At 36.4% G+C, this 20,275-nt stretch overlaps 1 protein-coding gene across 1 annotated transcript in view; it reads left to right on the top strand.

The window, feature by feature from the left end:
• The window catches only part of TTN (titin), a 274,368-nt gene that overhangs the window by 137,776 nt on the left and 116,317 nt on the right, over positions 1-20,275 (top strand). The window contains 16 exon segments of the mRNA XM_021075901.1: positions 735-812; positions 7,243-7,326; positions 7,631-7,714; positions 8,187-8,270; positions 10,676-10,759; positions 11,064-11,147; positions 11,231-11,314; positions 11,466-11,549; positions 11,684-11,767; positions 11,896-11,979; positions 12,113-12,190; positions 12,554-12,637; positions 13,111-13,203; positions 13,450-13,527; positions 17,145-17,258; positions 18,750-18,821. Coding sequence (XP_020931560.1) covers positions 735-812; positions 7,243-7,326; positions 7,631-7,714; positions 8,187-8,270; positions 10,676-10,759; positions 11,064-11,147; positions 11,231-11,314; positions 11,466-11,549; positions 11,684-11,767; positions 11,896-11,979; positions 12,113-12,190; positions 12,554-12,637; positions 13,111-13,203; positions 13,450-13,527; positions 17,145-17,258; positions 18,750-18,821 — 1,353 coding nt within the window.

The following is a 20,275-nucleotide window of genomic DNA, read 5'->3' as shown; positions in this document are numbered from 1 at the left end:
GTAGCACCTTGGCTTCTTTACAAGTTTGCTTTCCACTTGGTGTTTTTCTTCTGTGTTTTGTGTTTTTGGAATGTCTAAAATATACTAATATCTTTAAAGGGGGTGAGGGTCTAAGGGAAGGGCCATCAGAACAAGAAAGTCACTGTTATACTTAAAATACCCAAAGCAAATATCCCTACTAAACAAATAGTGAGCCCAGCTTTCCTTCTTTCATACTATTTGGTTATATATTCACTAACATGTTTATTGATAAATCCCTGTTTTCCAGTTAATTATTAATTCTAATGAACCTAGTAAATACAGAGTGACTGTGTGTTTAATGGCCCTGCCTTGCTCAGTTTTTAAACCTCTTGAATTTCATAATAGAAATTTAAAACAGTGAGTAATAAATAACATACTTTTATCTTTAAAGTCTCTGAAGCACTTGAGAATGTTTTCACCGAAGAGAAAATACCAATTATTCCACCAAAACAAGCAGAAATAGCACTAGCTAAAGGTGTCTTATTTATTTTTCTTGTCAAGTTCTTCTGATTCTTACGTGGGAAAGTCCCCTGGATTTTCTGTTATCAAAATTTAATTCATTTTAGTTATCGTAATGTATTTGATAAGGTGATGTCTGTATTTTAGACTGTGGCTATGTTCTGTTCTGTGTTTATGTCTCTCTTACGCTCTATTTGTTAAAAATCTTTATGAATGCTTAAAAGTAAAAGAAATTATCACTACTATCTTTAAAGTACCTGAAGTACCCAAGAAAATTGTGATAGAAGAAAAAGTACATGTTCCTGAAGAGCTCAAAGTTCCACCAGCTAAAGGTATCTGCCTTTGCTGATTCACTGTTACTATGAAACTCCCTTGTATTCTCTTATGATGGAAGAAAGAAAGCGAGCTTGTTCTCCCCTCACCGCAACAATGTGGCTGAACAATGTAAACTTCAGTTTATGTTCTATAACATAATCCTCCCTTCCGTGACGACCGTCAGGGAAAAAAGACCTAAGCCTGAATATTGTTATTTTTTAATATTGATCCTCTTCATAAGCAATTCTGAAACAACATGGACCCCTCAACTTCTTTTTCAAAAATAATTCATTTTGGAATCTACTGTCAAGTAGCTCTGGAAACAAACATGTTCCAGATGACAGGAGAAAACGATGCTCTATCCAAAGGGTCTAATATGACAAATCGAGAGCCTGTCCTCAAGACAATCTAGAGAGAGGCACTAACTGTGTGTTTAGATGACTTATGATTTTGGAATTTTTTACATTCTCCTTGTTAGATACCCCTTTATGTCTTGGTATTTTATATGCAATTATGAAATTCTTAAAAAATAAAACAACTATCTTTAAAGCACCTGAAGTACCCAAGAAAATCGTTCCAGAAGAAAAAGTTCATGAGCTGTTCCTAAAAAGCCTGAAGTTCCACCAGCTAAAGGTATACACTGATACTAACCACACCATGAAATAACTCTATGTTTAGTTATTCGTGGTTTAAAGTGAATGTGAGTGATGTCAAATATTTGTATTTTGTTTCTTTATATTCTTAATTTATTTATTTATTAAAATTAACATACTAATATCTTTGAAGTTCCTGAGGTGCCTAAGAAAAGTATTCAAGAAGAAATCTCACCCATAGTTCTTTCTGAAGACGCGACGGTATACAGTGAGTGTAGAAAAATTGGCAGTTCTCTTTGGTCCATTTGTGTTTGTCTTAATAGCTTTTAAAGGCAAATATACTAATATCTTGTAAAAGCATAATATGCCAAAAATATTGGGCAAAAATTAAATAATTTGAATGGATGTTAGCCTCGGACAAAGTATATTTCCTCGTCAATTTAAAAAACAAATAGTCCTGTCTGTATAACATTGCCCAATTTTAGAAAGTCGTTTGTCTTGTTGAATTTGTCACTCTTGTCTTCTTAATCTGTTCTGTGTATAGCATCTTTTGCTTTCAAGCAATTTATCTTCTCAGACCATAGGCAAATTACTTTAACTTCATAACATTTTACTTGGATTGTGTAGACTCAAAATGTTTCACTATTAGTATTTTTTACTCTTTACTACAATTGTTGGAAATATTTTGGCAATACTATTCAAATATCCTTAGATTTACAAGGCCATCATAACCTCAAAAGAATCCTCAAGCCATTTTTCATTGGCTTTCATGCAAAATTATGATTAATTTGAAGAGTAAAATAATATGAGTAAGAAAATATTCTGAATAGGATTCTATTCAATAATCTGAATACTGAAAATGACAGTAGTCAAGATATTTTTCAATTTCTTTGAATCTAAAATTCAAGTCCAATTTTTGTCCCTCTATAATAATATATGATGACTTCCTCCATTCAAACCCCTTTCCATACTTGAGTGTGGTTATTACAATCAGCCAGTCTTCCTTTTTAAAAGATGAATAAATCTTTATTTTCTTTTTTTGCCTTATTTCCAAATTTTTAATCATTTTTCTTTTTTTTTCTGCTTCCAATCCCTAAATGGTTTTCACATTCATATTAACTATGAAGCCATAAGCTATATTTGGTTTGAAAATATAGATAACTAGGTTCCTAGAGCAGGAACGAACTTAACATGAATTTCTAGGAGGTCAAATATAGAATTCTTGATGTGCAACTCAATACTGACCCTGTTCTTTAAGAACAAATCCATAAAAATTAACAGCAATAGGAAAATTTTACCACTAGCTTTCTGCAGTAAAAGAATTATACATTGATCCCTGGCCAATGAATTCCTCAATTTTACCATCATGATTATAAAGAAATGCTGAAAGTCCTGTATTATAAAACTGGGAATGAGGCTTTCTCCTAGCTAGTGTGTTACTGTCACTTATTTGGGTCTGTGTTCCCCCAGTAATCTGAGTTATGAATGTGTATTGTTTTTCTTAATACTATTCTTCGTCCACTTTGAAATGTCTCTAAATGTATAAATACTAATATCTTTAAAGTTTATGAAGTTTCTGAAGAATCATCTACAGAAGAAAAAGTACTTGTGACTCATCCTCAAAATACAAAGACCAAACTAGCAAAAGGTATATAACACCAGTGACCCAATCTGGAGAAAATTTATTTTTGGCATATTTTAAAAGCTTAATACTTTCCTTCACCATTTATAAATATAACTATACTTATATCTTTTAAGTGCCTGAGCCACCCAAGAAAGTTGTTCCAGAAGACAAAATATATGTGATTATTCCTAAAAAGAGAGAAACACCAGCAACTGAAGGTACATTTCAACAACATCAACTTGGATGAATATCTTTGGCTTCAAGACTCAAAAATGCATGTTACATAATTTACTGTTTGTACGACTTCTAAGTGTAAACCTACTAATATCTTTAAAGAGCCCGATACAACCAGAGAAGTATTTCCAGAGGTGGAGTTTCCTGAGGCTGTTCCCCAAATCCCGCCAACTGAAGGTATATAATTCTTAGTTTTGAAAATCTAAATCAGAAAATTTTTCCTCATCAGTCTGCAAAACATGTTCAGTGTTTTGTGTAGATTTCCACAACCTCTAACGCTAAAATACTAATATCTTTAGAGCCCCTAATATACCCAAGACAAGGAACTCTCTATGACTTGCCCCCAAAAAGTCAAGTCCAACTCATACAATGAGTAAAGATAAACTATTAGAACAAAAATAAAATTTCTAATTTAAAATTATAATGTCTATTAATATGCTTAAATTTCTTTGTAAGCCATGTCTTCATGTCTTTGCCTTTTCTCCATTAAAAAATACTAATATCTTTAAAGAGTTGGAAGTCTCCAAGGAAGGTGTTCCAGAAGGACAAGCTCCTATTATCATAAGAAGAAAAACACCACCACCAAAAGGTACAAGCCAGAAGAAAGTCAACTTCCTTATCTCATGATTGTAGTTGTACTTAACACATGTAAAAATACTAATATCTTTAAAGTTCCAGATGCTACCAGGGAGGTCACTTCAGAGAGGTGGGTCCCTCGAAGCAGCAGCTTAACTGGGTATATACATGTCTCTATGAGTCATAAGGGGAAAAAGTCCTTGACTTATACACGTGGAGATGCTTGGGCTATAGATTTTATCTATAAAGCCTCCAGGGAAAGTATATATACATACAATGTACAGATGTGACCCAGACGGATTCTTCCATAGGAAATAGCTGTTTAAAAGATATCCACATGAGATTACTTGTAACATTTATATCTCTGAAACTAGACTGTATTGGCTTTCTCCTATTAAAGCAGATATCAGTTCCATCAAATGACAGAGGTGCTTGGCTATAGACTATAAGTCAATAATTCAAACTCTCCATGGGATTGAAACTCCAGGATATAATACAATTACCTGTTGGAATTGCCTTTCTATTTAAATAAATTTACTACCAAAAACAAGCATACAAATTTTAAATAACTGATTTCCCCTAATAAATATCATAGAAATATTTTCAGAAAACCAGGACTTAAAGAAAAAAAATACAAAATTCACTGTGGAGCTGTTCTGTCTGAAATATCATCTCCACTGGAGAGCCTTCTAAAACTAGGTCAGTTACCGAAACAAAACAAAACAAAAAAGGAGTTCTCTTGTGGTGCAGTGGGTTAAGGAACCATCATTGTCACTGCAGCGACTTGTGTTGCTGCCATGGTGCAGGTTAAGTCCCTGGCCCAGAAACTTTCCACATGCTACAGGCACAGCCAAAAAAATAAAAATAAAATAAAATAAAACCAGCACAGTTAAAATCAAAACCAGTTAAAGCTGGAAATCTGCCCCAAATATTTATTTGTTCCTCTCAATGTCTTTTATTTTTAAAGAGTCCCACATTTTCCCATTTTGAATATCTTCAGATTAATCAATATATGGGAACATTTTAAAACAACCAGGATAACAATTTCTTTACAATGCCCGTGATATTCTGTAATTAAAGAATATTGAATACGTTGACACCATTTTCTCAGTCTAAAATCTTTTAGTTGTTCTCCTTTCTCCTATACTTGAAAAACAATCACTTTTTTAAAGTGCGTAAGTCGAGGGTACAAAATAAAGTCAATCCAGATAAGAAAGGGGCTGTTTTATTCCACTCAAACTAATAGCAAGAGGTACACTGTTAATTATTTTTAAATTGATTTTTTCACTTAAAGCTAAATTTACATCATCTGATTTTCTATATACCTACCATTCAAAGAAATATTGATAGTGCTTGAGCTGACCAAGAAAACAGCTCCCAATAATCAAGTATTGATACTGTTGCCAAAGAATCAGATTCAGGGAGCAGGGAGGTCTCCTAGGCTGGGACATTCCTGTAGGTGGTGTTATGTTCTTCATCACTCTTAAGTATAATCCACTGATACTTTTTAAATGCCTGATTCACCTCAAGAAATTGTCCCTGTAAAGGAAACACTCGTGGCTGCTTCTCCTGAAACTGAAACACCTTCCACCAAAGTTACCATTCATTCCTTCGTTTATTTAATAAATGCCCATTATGTACATGATGCTAGGAAGGTGGGGAATAATAAACAATGATTTGATTCCTTTCTTCAAGACTTTATACCTCATCCAGTTCTTGAAGGAAGCACCCTGCTGGCCATAAAAATCACGTTGGTTTAGAGAGTTCCCATCGTGGTGCAGCAGAAACAAATCCAACTAGGAACCAAGAGATTGTGGCTCGATCCCTGACCTTGCTCAGTGGTTAGGGATCCACTGTTGCCGTGAACTGTGGTATAGCCTGCAGATGAAGCTCAGATCTGGCATTGCTGTGGCTGTGGTGTAGGCCAGAAGCTGTAGCTCTGATTAGACCCCTAGCCTGGGAACCTCCATATGGCGCGGGTGTGGCCCTAAAATGACCAAAAAAAAAAATCACTTTGGTTTAGTTAACATCATTAATACCTCACTGATCCCTTAACCTCGAAGTATAATATGCTAAAGTCTTCAAAGTAACTCAAGTTGTGAAAGAAGTTGCTCCTGAAACGAAAGTATCTGAAGATGTTCCTAAAGAGCCAAAACCTCCATCGATGAAAGGAACATGTCACCTCTGAACAGATATTAAATGAAATTACCTGTCCGCTGTCCTCAGTTCTTAAAGCTGTGTTTCTCTAATGTTCTTCATAACTCCTAAATGTAAACATACTAGTATCTTTAAAGCACCTGAAGCTCCACAAGCAGTTAACTCTCAAAAGAAAATATGGGTGACTGTTCCTATCAAAACAAAAAATCATCCTATTAATAGTATTCATTCAACAAATACTTTATAAGGCAGGTCTACGGTGTCATAGGAACTCCTCAGGGGGCTAGAGAAGGGTGAGCCCCTCCTCTCAAGGATGCTACTAATCCTGTTTGATTGGTGGGGCAAGAAGAATAGGCAGAGAAAAGAGTTCTAGAAAACTACATTTGCTAATTGTGGTTACTGTTTTCATTAATTGTTTTAACTCCTAAATGTGAAATACTAATATCTTTAAAGTGCCTGAAGCTGCTCAAGATGGTGTTCCTGCAAAACAAGTTCCTTCCAAAAAAAGAGAACCTCCATCATTTAAAGGTACAAGTTCATGCCCTCAAGTTCAAGAAGAAATAGCTTTTGTAGTCTTGAAAATATTTTGCTGTTCCTACTGATCTTCACAACACTAAATGTTAAAATACTAATTTCTTAAAGTACCCGAAGCTCCCCAAGAAATTGTCTCTGAAAAGAAAACATATGTGGTTCGTCACAAAAAGACTGAAGTCCTTCCCGATGAAGGTATAAGTTGCTGGAAGCTTGGAAGTTTGGGAAAATGCCTTTTCCTGTATAAATGTGTTTCCTGCTTGTATTAATTCTTGTCCCTCCTAAACATAAAAATATTAATATCTTTAAAGTTCCTGAGACTCCCAAAGAAGTTGTCTGTGAAAAGAGAGTTCATCCTCCCCCAAAACCTGAAGTTGTGTCTGTCAAAGGTACATCCTAACAGCCCCTCATGATAGGGTAGGGAGGGCTGTGGAAGGAACCACCTGGCTAGCCTTGAAATGCTTTTGCTGTGTAAATGTGATTCTTGTCTGTGTTGATCCTTGTGACTCGAATGTAAATTTACTAATATCTTCAAAGCACCTGAGGCTTCCACAGAGATCCTCCCTGAAAAGAAAGTGCCAAGGGCACCTCCTAAAAAGCCAGAAGTCCCACCTGTTACAGGTATCTGTCCTGGATCTTAGGTTAAAGAAGATATAACTCTTCTGCTCTTGAAAATATTTTGTTCTAGTGGTCTCATAGCTCCTAAATATAATTGTACTAATATCTTTTAAGTGCCCGAGGCTCCCAAGGAAGTTGTCCCTGAAAAGAAAGCACCAGTGGCACCTCCTAAAAAGCCAGAAGCTCCACCTGCTAAAGGTATTTGTCACTGATCTTAGGCTGAAAAATACATAATTCTTCTGTCCTTAAAAATATTTGTTCCAATGGTCTCATAACACCTAAATGTAAATTTACTAATATCTTTTAAGTGCCCGAGGCTCCCAAGGAAGTTGTCCCTGAAAAGGAAGCACCAGTGGCACCTCCTAAAAAGCCAGAAGTCCCACCTGTTACAGGTATCTGTCCTGGATCTTAGGTTAAAGAAGATATAACTCTTCTGCTCTTGAAAATTCTTGTTTCAGTGCTCTCACAAGTACTGAATGTAATTTTACTAATATCTTTTAAGTGCCCGAGGCTCCCAAGGAAGTTGTCCCTGAGAAGAAAGCACCAGTGGCACCTCCTAAAAAGCCAGAAGTCCCACCTGCTAAAGGTATCTGTCCTGGATCTTAGGCTGAAAAAGACGTAACTCTTCTGCTCTTGAAAATATTTTGTTCTAGTAGTCTCATAACTCATAAATATAATTGCACTAATATCTTTTAAGTGCCCGAGGCTCCCAAGGAAGTTGTGCCTGAAAAGAAAGTGCCGGTGATGCCTCCTAAAAAGCCAGAAGTCCCACCTGTTACAGGTACTTGTCATGAACCTTAGGCCTAAAAAGGTATAACTCTTTTGCTCTTGAAAATTCTTGTTTCAGTGCTCTCACAAGTACTGAATGTAATTTTACTAATATCTTTTAAGTGCCTGAGGCTCCCAAGGAAGTTGTGCCTGAAAAGAAAGTACCTGCAATGCCTCCTAAAAAGCCAGAAGTCCCACCAGCCAAAGGTAGCCACCTCTATGTTGCTGTGTTTGACACTGTCTGCCTGTTTTTACTCTGTCTAATCATGAAAATACTAATCTCTCTACAGTACCAGAGGTGCCAAAGGCAGCTGTCCCAGAAAAGAAGGTGCCTGAAGTTATTCCTCCCAAACCAGAAAGTCCTCCCCCTGCAGGTAATGTCAATGCTAACATACTGGAGAGAAAAATAATTGCGATTTTAGCTAGAAATTTTACATGTGTAAATCCCACTGCATAAAGCTGACATAATTGGAAAGAAAAAAGTGTCAGCAATTATCCAAAATATCCTGGTGTATGATTGCATGATATAGTCACTAATTATTTTCACCTTTTCTAAACACAAATTACCAATATTTTTGAAGTGCCTGAGGTGCCGCCAAAGGAAGTCATCCCTGAAAAGAAAGTGCCTGTGGCTCCTCCTAAAAAGCCAGAAGTTCCACCTCCTAAAGGTATTTATCTTTCCATGTTGTTGGTCAATGTGTCAGGGGGCTGGGAAAAGTGTACTGAGAAATGTCCAACAGTTCATAAATGATATTTGCTTGGGTAAATGTGTTATCGATATTCCCACTTTATAGTTTCTAACTAAAAGATACTAATATCTTCAAAGTGCCTGAAGTTCCTAAAGAAGCTGTACCTGAAAAGAAAGTGGCTGTACCCAAAAAACCAGAAGTCCCACCTGCTGAAGGTATTTATTCCCACTGCTCTGTTAAGTAAAAATATATATTGTCTTGTCATCTTCATGATCATTGTAATATATGCCTCCACTCTTCCTAAATTCTAAAACTACTAATATCTTTCAAGTGCCTGAAGCTGCTCAAGAAGTTGTCCCAGAAAAGAAAGTTCCCAAGGCACCACCCAAAAAACCAGAAGTCCCACCTGTCACAGGTACATCTTGGCCCGACATCATTCTGAAGAACTTTCTCTGCTGCTATTAGAAGTAGTTTTAGTCTATTGCCCCTTGTTAACTGAAATGTAAAACTACTAATATCTTTCAAGTACCGGAAGTTCCCCAAGAAGTTGTCCCAGAAAAGAAAGTTCCCAAGGCACCACCCAAAAAAACAGAAGTCCCGCCTGTCACAGGTACATCTTGGCCCAGACATCATTCTACTGAAGAAATTTCAATTCTTGAGAATGATTTTATCCATTGCTTTTTACTAACCTAACTGTAAAACTACTAATATCTTTCAAGTGCCTGAAGCTGCTCATGAAGTTATTCCAGAAGAGGTTCCCAAGGCACCACCCAAAAAACCAGAAGCCGCACCTGTTACAGGTACATGTTGGTCCAGACATCATTCTGCAGAAGAAATTTCTCTTCAGTTTTTGAGAATGATTTCAGTCCATTGCTCTTCCCTAACCTAACTGTAAAACTACTAATATCTTTCAAGTGCCTGAAGTTCCCCAAGAAGTTGTCCCAGAAAAGAAAGTTCCCAAAGCACTACCTAAAAAGCTGGAAACCCCACCTATCGCAGGTACATGTTGGCCCAGACATCATTCTGCAGAAGAACTACATGTTATGTTACTGAAAACAGTTTTAATCTATTGCCTTTTGTTAACTGAAGTGTAAAATTACTAATATCTTTCAAGTGCCTGAAGTTCCCCAAGAAGTTATTGCAGAAAAGAAGGTTCCCAAGGCACCACCTAAAAAGCCAGAAGCCCCACCTGTCACAGGTACATGTTGGCACAGACATCATTCTGCAGAAGAAATTTCTCTTCAGTTCTTGAGAATGATTTTAGTCCACTGCTCTTCCCTAACCTAACTGTAAAACTACTAATATCTTTCAAGTGCCTGAAGTTCCCCAAGAAGTTATTCCAGAAAAGAAAGTTCCAAAGGCACCGTCCAAAAAACAAGAAGCCCCACTAGTTTCAGGTATTTTTCACAAGTCTTTATTTTACAAAAGAAATTGTCTCCTCTGCTCTTGGAAATACTTTTAGTCCATTGATCTCTTTAGCCTATGTGTAAAACCATTAATATCTTTTAAGTGCCTGAAGTACCTCAAGAAATTATCCCTGAAAAGAAAGCACCAGTGGCACCTCCTAAAAAGCCACAAGTCCCACCTATTACAGGTACCTGTCATTCACCTTAGATTTATGAAGATAAAACTCTTTTGATTTTGAAAATATTTTGTTCCATTGGTCTCATAACACCTAAATGTAAATTTACTAATATCTTTTAAGTGCCCGAGGCTCCCAAGGAAGTTGTCCCTGAAAAGAAGCACCAGTGGCACCTCCTAAAAAGCCAGAAGTCCCACCTGTTACAGGTATCTGTCCTGGATCTTAGGTTAAAGAAGATATAACTCTTCTGCTCTTGAAAATATTTGTGCCAGTAGTCTCATAACTCCTAAATATAATTGTACTAATATCTTTTAAGTGCCCGAGGCTCCCAAGGAAGTTGTCCCTGAAAAGAAAGCACCAGTGGCACCTCCTAAAAAGCCAGAAGTCCGCCTGCTAAAGGTATCTGTCACTGATCATAGACTAAAAAGACGTAATTCTTCTGTCCTTGAAAACATTTGTTCCAATGGTCTCATAACTCCTAAATGTAAATTTACTAATATCTTTTAAGTGCCTGAAGCTCCCAAGGAAGTTGTCCCCGAAAAGAAAGTGCCAGTGATGCCTCCTAAAAAGCCAGAAGTCCCACCTGTTACAGGTACTTGTCATGAACCTTAGGCCTAAAAAGGTATAACTCTTTTGCTCTTGAAAATTCTTGTTTCAGTGCTCTCACAAGTACTGAATGTAATTTTACTAATATCTTTTAAGTGCCCGAGGCTCCCAAGGAAGTTGTGCCTGAAAAGAAAGTGCCGGTGATGCCTCCTAAAAAGCCAGAAGTCCCACCTGTTACAGGTACTTGACATGAACCTTAGGCCTAAAAAGGTATAACTCTTTTGCTCTTGAAAATTCTTGTTTCAGTGCTCTCACAAGTACTGAATGTAATTTTACTAATATCTTTTAAGTGCCTGAGGCTCCCAAGGAAGTTGTGCCTGAAAAGAAAGTACCTGCAATGCCTCCTAAAAAGCCAGAAGTCCCACCAGCCAAAGGTAGCCACCTCTATGTTGCTGTGTTTGACACTGTCTGCCTGTTTTTACTCTGTCTAATCATGAAAATACTAATCTCTCTACAGTACCAGAGGTGCCAAAGGCAGCTGTCCCAGAAAAGAAGGTGCCTGAAGTTATTCCTCCCAAACCAGAAAGTCCTCCCCCTGCAGGTAATCACGAAACTCCCAAACTTTTTTTTTTTTTTTTAAAAAAAAAGAAAGAAAAAGAAAAACTCTCTTCTTAGTGCAGTAAAAATCTTTTTGCAAAGTATTTCATATACTTTAGTCAATTCCAGCATTACAAATGAGCTTGTCTTTAAAGTGTACGAGGAGCCTGAGGAAATTGTCCCAGAAGAGCCTCCAGCTGAAGCTGTGGAAGAGCCAGAGCCCACTCCTCCTCCAAAAGGTACTGGCCAGCCACTAGGCTGCCCTAGCCAAATCTTAGCCCTTCTTGTCCTGAACATTCTGGGCATTGTGAACTTTTCTCTTGTTTCTCACTCTTCTTCACTGATTCTAAAACATAAATTCTAATATCTTTAGTGACTGTGCCACCTAAGAAACCTGTCCCAGAAAAGAAACCACCTGCCGTCATTGCCAAAAAGCCTGAACCACCACCAGTGAAAGGTATTTTTCACTGCACTACTTCCTACAGAAAATTGTCTGTCTTTAAAATGCTGTGTTCCTCTGCTCAGCTTGATGATTTCTGAATGTCATTGAAACAATGAGATAAAAACCACTAATATCTTTTAAAGTGCCTGAGGTGCCCAAGGAAGTTGTTCCTGAAAAGAAAGTGCCTCCAGTGGTTCCCAAAAAACCAGAAGTCCCACCTGCCAAAGGTACCTGTGACTGTCCACTATTTAAGGGAGGTGGTTACAGCCTCCAACTCTTAAAAAGTGTTTTGTTATGTGTAAATGTAATGAATGTTTACAATTGATTCTTCATAACGTTACAATACTAATATCTTTAAAGTGCCTGAAGTTCCAAAAGAAGTTGTTCCAGAAAAGAAAGTAGCTGTTCCTCCAAAGCCTGAAGTCCCACCACCTAAAGGTACATGTCACTGATGAGATTCTGTAGAAAAGTGCTCACTCTTGGTCTAAAAAGTCACTTACTCTAGGAAACCCTTTTGTTTGTCATTCATCTTACAGTAACAACTACAAACCTACTGTACTGGATATTTAGAGTTTTAAATTTTTTTAATAACATCATTGATTTTTTTAAAAAAACCGCTTCCTCTGTTATAAGTATTAAAAGAGTTTACTAACATCTGTGGATCCAAGAACAGATCACTAGTCTAAGTGTAAATCTTTGGATCTGTCCCAGTGTTATTTGAACTAGATGTGGACTAGATATGATATAAATTTCATGTACTTCTTGGCTACCCAGAAGTAAAACTAACTAATATCTTTTAAGTGCCAGAGGTACCAAAGATACCTGTCTTAGAAGAAAAACCAGCTGTTCCTGTTCCCAAGAAAGTAGAGTCTCCTCCTCCAGAAGGTACATGTAAGACCATTTATGAGCTTACCACATGTGACTATTTCTAATTATGCCTTGTTCCACTTCTTTTCTAATTCAGTATCTCTTGGTCATTTTCTGTCCTTTAGTTATTTTGTTACTTCATTATTCTTAATTAGCTCCAATCTCAGATCTATTTGAGATTATCAGCCAGTGGCATCTACACAGGGCATCATAAACTGTGTTAAACAAAGTTTCTCTAATGGACACACAAAGTAGGATGGGAGAACTAATGACTATAAATGACATTAAACACCAAAAGGGCTTTTCAAGCATTCAAATCCATAGAAACAGAAATCAGTGCAAACAAGAGGGATTTCATCTTAACAAAAATAAGAGAAGATATTAATAGAAATAAGGGAAGAAATCAAGATTACTGTTTATTGTGTTTCACATTTTGTGCATTTTCAAATGTTGTTCTACACATTCAATTAAAACTAACTGTACCTTTAAAGTATATGAAGAACCTGAGGAAATTGTTCCTGAAGAGGAACAGCCAGTTCCTGTTGTAGAAGAGGAGGAACCAGAAGCCCCACCACCACCAGCAGGTAAAAGACCAGATCCACGGAATGGGAAAATACATCATTTGATTTTTATGTCTGTTCTATATCTTATTTAAGGTAAAATCTCAGTCTTCTATCTCGTTACAAAAGTCAATTAATTGCACACACAAAACTTTGATCCTACAGAATTTTACAATACGCATAACAAAGAGTGATCTTTTTTTACGCATTCAGAGCATTAAACTTTTCACTGTAATCCTCTGACTCTAAAAGAAATTCCTATCTTTCAAGTACCTGAAGAACCCAAGAAGATTGTTCCAGAGAAGAAAGTTCCTGTCATCAAAAAACCAGAAGCTCCACCTCCTAAAGGTACTTACAATAAAATATTTCATTTTCATATGCTGTCTAAAATTTGATATTCTTTACTTATTTTGTATTGTGCTGTATTATGTGTTCGTCATCTGTATGTTACAGTTCTGAACAGACTTGTCAAATTAATGTATACGTATTTCATCTTACAATTTTATATTATTAAATGCTACTAATATCTTTAAAGTACCTGAGATGACGAAGAAAGTTGTTCCAGTGAAGAAAGTCCCAACTGTCAAGAAGCCAGAAATACCAGAAGTTAAAGGTATTCACATCACCACTGACATCATAATTTTTTTAAGTACTCTGATATCTTAAAGTGAAATCCAATAAGTCTTCATTGCTAGGGACAAAAATGTCTTTGTTTTGCTTTCATTAATTTTAATGCTGCTCTATTAAATATAGTTTATTTATTCTTAACATTTTTTCAATGTCTTTAAATACTCTTTTTAAAATAAAACTAATATCTTCAAAGTGTCTGAGCTGCCCAAGAAACTTGTTCCAGTAAAGAAAGAACCAGAGCCTGTTACCAAAAAACCAGAAGTCCGTCGAGAAAAAGGTACCTACCATGAAGAAAAAGTAGATATTTCTCTGAATGCTATCTGAGCATTTTGATAATAGTTCTTAGAGCAAAAAATACTCAAGTATAAGTTTATTATAAAAACAAATTTTATAGAAAAGAAGGGAAAATAATGAAAGCAGAGAGAGAAAATGAGACAGACAAGCAGAAGAAATCTAGCCTATCCTAAGAGATAAAACTGAATAGAAAGATGACAGTTATATTTTGGAGTTTTTTGAAGTCCAGTATAAGGCACATACTTTAATCTGTGGGCAATAGGAAGCTTCAGAGGTTTTGAAGCAGGTATATAAATTAATAGAAGTTGGGCTTCAGAAAACTGGCCACAGTTTAAACTCTTAGAAGATGATGATGATAAAAAAGAGCCACTGTAGCTACTTAAGGTCTTCAAAAGTTGGACAAGATCTCTAGTGATAGAAATGGAAAAGGAGATTGGATTTAAGAGAGGTGAAGATTGAGTTGGTGTTTATGATCTAAGCAATTAGGAGGCATTCCCATGGTGGCTCAACAGAAACGAATCTGACTAGTATCCATAAGGACACAGGTTCATCCCTGGATCTCTCAGTGGGTTAAGGATCCAGCATTGCCATGAGGGGTGGTGTAGGTTGCAGACATAGCTTGGATCTGGTGTGGCTGTGGCTGTGGTATAGGTCAATGGCTATAGCTCCAATTTGACTCCTAGCCTGGGAACCTCCCTATGCCATGAGTGCGGCCCTGAAAAAAACAAACAGAAAAGCAACTAGGGAAATAGAGGAGCCTAAGATAATTTTAAGAATTTACAAGAAATAGCAACAACAACAACAACAACAACAAAAAAGACAAAAGACAAAAAAAAAAAAAAAAAAAAAAAAGGAGTTCCCGTCGTGGCGCAGTGGTTAACGAATCCGACTAGGAACCATGAGGTCGCGGGTTCGGTCCCTGCCCTTGCTCAGTGGGTTAACGATCCGGCGTTGCCGTGAGCTGTGGTGTAGGTCGCAGACGCGGCTCGGATCCCGCGTTGCTGTGGCTCTGGCGTAGGCCGGTGGCTACAGCTCCGATTCAACCCCTAGCCTGGGAATCTCCATATGCCGCGGGAGCGGCCCAAGAAATAGCAACAACAACAACAAAAAAGACAAAAGACAAAAAAAAAAAAAAAAAAAAGAATTGAATCAGGTCATGAGAAGTAGGTCATGATCCAATGAATCCCATGGCCATGAAGTAGGCCATGGGGTTCACTGGATCCCCAAACTGATGTTAGAAAGAGGATAGTAAATATATTTTTCACTTTTCAAGTCTGGCAGTTGGGAATATGCATCTGGAACTAAAGAAAGAGATAATGGCTAGAGAAGTAGATCTTGAAGTCATCCACATGGAAATGAGAGTTGAGAGTGTAGGAGTGATTACTTAAAGAATGTAGAGCCAATTTTTTAAAGCGTCAAATTTAGATCGTCAGTGGAGACATCTACATTTAAGAGCGCACAGAGGAAGAGACGTAAATGAAGAAGTCTGCGAAGACTCATTCGTAAATTTGGGATGTCCAAAAGGGTGCCATGCCTCCAAAGCCATTGCCCCCACTAAGTCTTATAAGATGAAGTTCTTTCCCACTGTTCTTTGCCTGCTTTTTGCAGAATCTTGCATATCTTCTAAATTCTTAATTGTAAACAAAATCAATATCTTTAAAGTGCCTGAAGCTCCCAAGGAAATCATCACAGAAAAGGAAGTATCCGTTCCTGTCCCTGAAGAACCGGAAGCTCCACCTGTCCAAGGTACATGGCTGCTCTTGGAAAGACGACAGTCATCTTCGATGATCTTGCTTTGGTTGTAGTTGGGTCTTTTGTATTTATTTGTTGTGTGTCTTATGTAGTGAAGTTATTGGTATTTTGAAATCCTCTGAAGAATTTGTCATAGTGTGTAATTAAGTTGATATGTTGTAGTATTCTACTCTGAATTCAGCCTAACATAAAACATTGTGCTTTTAAGTTGAAGAGTCTCCTGAGGAAATAACATATGAAGAAAGAGCAACCATAACCATCGGTAGAAAAGTGACTCCCCCCGTTGAAGGTATACATATATATATGTATATATATATGTATAATTTTTATAGTCTCTTGAAAACTGTTAGAAATACGAAAGTATTTATTGGGTAACATTCCCTCTTGAAATTATCTATGAAAGCATTCTAGCACATGTTTGACTGCTTCATTTTTCAAATCATTATACTCTTTTGAAGTAGAATCTTGGATTATTCTTGATGGTAATTATAAATTCCAAAAGATAGTTTACTGAGGCAAAATTGGAATCATGCATTGGATCCTCAAGTGATAACCCAACATCAGATTTTAAAAATCATCTCATTTGCTATCGACAAACATCAAATAAAGTAGTTAATAGAAAGCTTGAGTATAAGAAAACAGAAATCTTACCTCTTTCTATGTAAGTGAATGTGTAATTGTGTATTTTTGTTTTGTGACTGTAATCTTTGCATCTGTGTGAAATTTCTGAGTCTTTGTGAAGAACATTACAATTTATTATCCTGTGTCAACATTCTTTAAAGAACGTGAAATTGAAAAGTATGTTAAGCCAGAAGAACCTGAACCTGAACCTGAACCTGAACCACAACCAGAAGAAATACCAATACAAGGTATTCAGTTCATTGGACTTAAATCTTCATCACTATATTCTTCATCTTGATATATACATGTCTTACGTTGTTCACATGTACAGTAGTAGGTCTCTTTGCAGGTGTGTGTAAGATATTCTGTCTTAAATGTGCATCTCAGTCTTATGTATTCATGTCATTTGTACTATTTATTTCACATCTATGTGGCTTAGATGGATGCTTCCTCTGTTTTTATTAGTGTCTGTGCTGTATGTCTCATCTGTGTATGGTATTGATATTCTCATGTTTTATGTTGGATATTTTTATGTTTTATGTTGGACATCAGTATTACGTATCCAAAAGAGCAAACTTTTTACTTCATAAGCTTCTACTGAATATACTGTATATCCACATACCAATTAACATATCCATATACTAACACTCCTAAAATACTCTCTTAAGAACCTGAACCTGAAAAGAAGGTTATTGAGAAGCCAAAACTCAAACCAAGGCCCCCACCTCCTCCTCCTGCTCCACCTAAGGAAGACGTGAAAGAGAAAATATTCCAACTTAAAGGTATAAAAAAAGGCACTTCCAAAGTTTTATTAACCTGCTTCAAACTTCTATCCAGCCATCTGAAGTGGTGCTTGCAAGAAATGTGTTTTAAAAGCGTGTACTTTCGGACATGATCAAGCTGTGAGAATTGCATAAAGACCTGTATTTTATGCTGCGCTTGTGTGCCTTGTGACCCAACTGCCAGAAAGTACACCATTCATCCTGGCCACCTGGATCTAGGGGCTGGCCAACTAACTCTCATGCAGAGTGGGATGAAAGGATTTTCTGATTCCAAGTCTAGTTGCTGGGTATATCTTTGGGATCGTGTGCATGTGGAATATATAAGAAAAATTTGCAAGGAGTTCCCTGGTGGCTCAGTGTGCTAAGGATCTGGCATTGTTACTGCTGTGGCTCAGGTTGCTGCTGTTGGCACAGGGTTCAATCCCTGGCCTGGGAACTTCCACGTGCATGGGCACAAGCAAAAAAAAAAAAAAAAAAAAAAAAAAAGAAAAGAAAAAAGAGAAACTTTGCAAGATATTTTTAATATTTCAGAAACAAACTTATGCAAAAGTCTGGGCTCTTAAAGAATTACATATGCTTAAGAAAAACTATAAGTAATATATTTATGGCCACGGATAGCAGATGTGTTCATATACCATGAAAGGAAAGCATACAGACGATCTGCTTCCCCACTTTTTTTCTTTTGCAGCTTAATAAAAGCCCAGTTATGTTGTGTGGTCATCCTTAGCGTAGCCAGAGAGAGTGGTTATAGATACACTTGATACCCAGCATCCCTTCCCATTATTAAACTTCCCTTCATTCTCTTTGCATTTAGATTTTTCTTTGAATTGATTCTTAATTTGACTCGATATTATTTTTTAAATAGCATCTTTAAAAGCTGAAATAAACTAGAAAAATGTGTTTTTATTTTTATAATATGTTTTCTTATTTGTGGTGTGATGTCATGAGATTTTCCAATCTAAAATAATCTAGATGTAATCGCAGGTGAACACTTTTCCCACACTCACCTACACATATACAAAAGCCAGAATCATCCATGGTAAGACTTGTTTCTACTGATTCTTGCCTCTCTACAACCCTCCTAGCCTGTAGTGGGTGCGTCTGGCATTTCAGACAAGACACAGAAAAAGTAGGCCCTTTTTAAAAGGCTACGCATTTGTCCATTGATATTCCAGGAGGACACACACTTAAATGCATTTCCCTTCATGTAAAATTTATATGCAAAGAAAAATTCCTTCTCCTGCAAACAAAAATTATCTTCCTTCTCAGCCAAACCTTAACTTACTACTCAACTTTGGAGTAAAACTGCAATCTGTTTTCGTGGTTTGAACGCTTCTTGTATGTTCTTTGGTGGCTGTTCTTGGCTGTTGTTATTAATGCTTTGGGGTTTTAAGCAAAGCTTGGTTTTGATTCTTGGAGCAGGTATTTAATAATTTGCTTTATATCAAGTTAAATATACAAATAATAAAAGTAAGATCATATTCTTTAAAGCTGTTTCGAAGAAGAAAGTTCCTGAAAAGCCTGAGAAAGTTCCAGAAAAAGTGGAGCTTACACCTCTGAAAGGTACTTCACAGTCTAGAAAATGCTCATATGCTGTATCCCCTCATCCAATTCCTTGCTCTTCCTGTTTTTTAAAATCTTCTTTTTTAAGTAATCAGAGTGGTGTCATTGATTTCTTGTATTTTTATAGCTTTTATGGTCTGGCTCATGAGTGTTGCTTTTTTGTCTCCCATCAATTTCATATGTTCATGGAAAGGTGTTGTTTTCTTTGTCTCATCTCCATATGTCTTCTTGCACTTTCTTAAACTCACAAGTATCAATTTTTACTGGTTAGCTGAAGTTAATAGCAGGACACATCTTAGGTTAAAATCCTGCGAGTCAGTAGGAGAAAGCTTTGGAATTTCCCCTGAACAACAATATTTTAGCTAGTGTTATAAGCACTGATGTTTCGCAGGTATTTCCTTGTGGCTTTCCTATCACTTTCTTCTCTCCAAGACATTCTTCTTTCAGGAGTACAGATCTCATGTTGTAGGGAAATTTCACTATCACTACAGGTCATTTTTTTTTTCAAAACTTCTTTCTCATTAACAACATTTTTCCCTTTCCAAATACAGACCATGAAAACCATGAGTGATAAAGTTCAAGAAAACATTAAAAATAAAATTGTTAATTTTGTAGTAGGTATAGTGAGTATAGGTTTTCTGTTTAAGTAATCAACACATCTAGACTCAGAAGTCTAATCTTTTCTTGATTCACTCTGGAATCCTGGAAAAATCATTCATCTAAATATACATTTCCTGATTTATAAAATGGAGATTATAAAATAATGTTAACTATGGGTGTTAACTTGTAAAGGATTATTACAGTCACTCAAATATTAAAATGGCATATAATGAGATATAATGACTTTAAAAAATCACCACAATGCTGTGTTCTGCACCTGAGCCTCAAATGTCAGTAAGATCTTAAAAATAAAATAAGAATATGGAAAAAAAATGCAAAGTTATATTTTTACTATATCCATTAGATAAGTAATGTATATTATGGCATCCCAACCTATGTTAATTAAATGCATAGGTGTCTCTCCAGTTTGATCAATGAAAATAGTTTACATTAAGAATATTGGTAACTCGGGAGTTCCCTAGTAGCCCAGCAGGTTAAGGATCTGGTGTTGTCACTGCTGTGGCTTGGGTCACTGCTGTGGTGTGGGTTTGATCCCAGGCCTGGGAACTTTTTCATACTGCAGGCATGGCCAAAAAAAAAAAAAATGAATATTGGTAACTCTAAAATAGTATTAAAGATCAGCACACTTTATCATGGATTAATAAAATTAATGCTTAACTGTGAAATTTTACTTAATAGTAAAAATCATTGTTTAAAATGAAATATTTACATGCTTGCCTTCTGTATGTTTACAATCTGAAGTAAGGTTAGGCATGGTTATCTTTATCACAGAAAACAGAACTATTCCTGAATTGCAATGTTGTGTTTAAAGTATCGAATAGAAAATTTTATAG

The sequence above is a fragment of the Sus scrofa genome, chromosome 15 (assembly GCF_000003025.6).
Source record: "Sus scrofa isolate TJ Tabasco breed Duroc chromosome 15, Sscrofa11.1, whole genome shotgun sequence".
NCBI classification, from domain to species: Eukaryota; Metazoa; Chordata; class Mammalia; order Artiodactyla; family Suidae; genus Sus; species Sus scrofa.
Note: the sequence above shows the minus strand (reverse complement) of the source record. Positions and strands in the feature narration are given on the sequence as shown.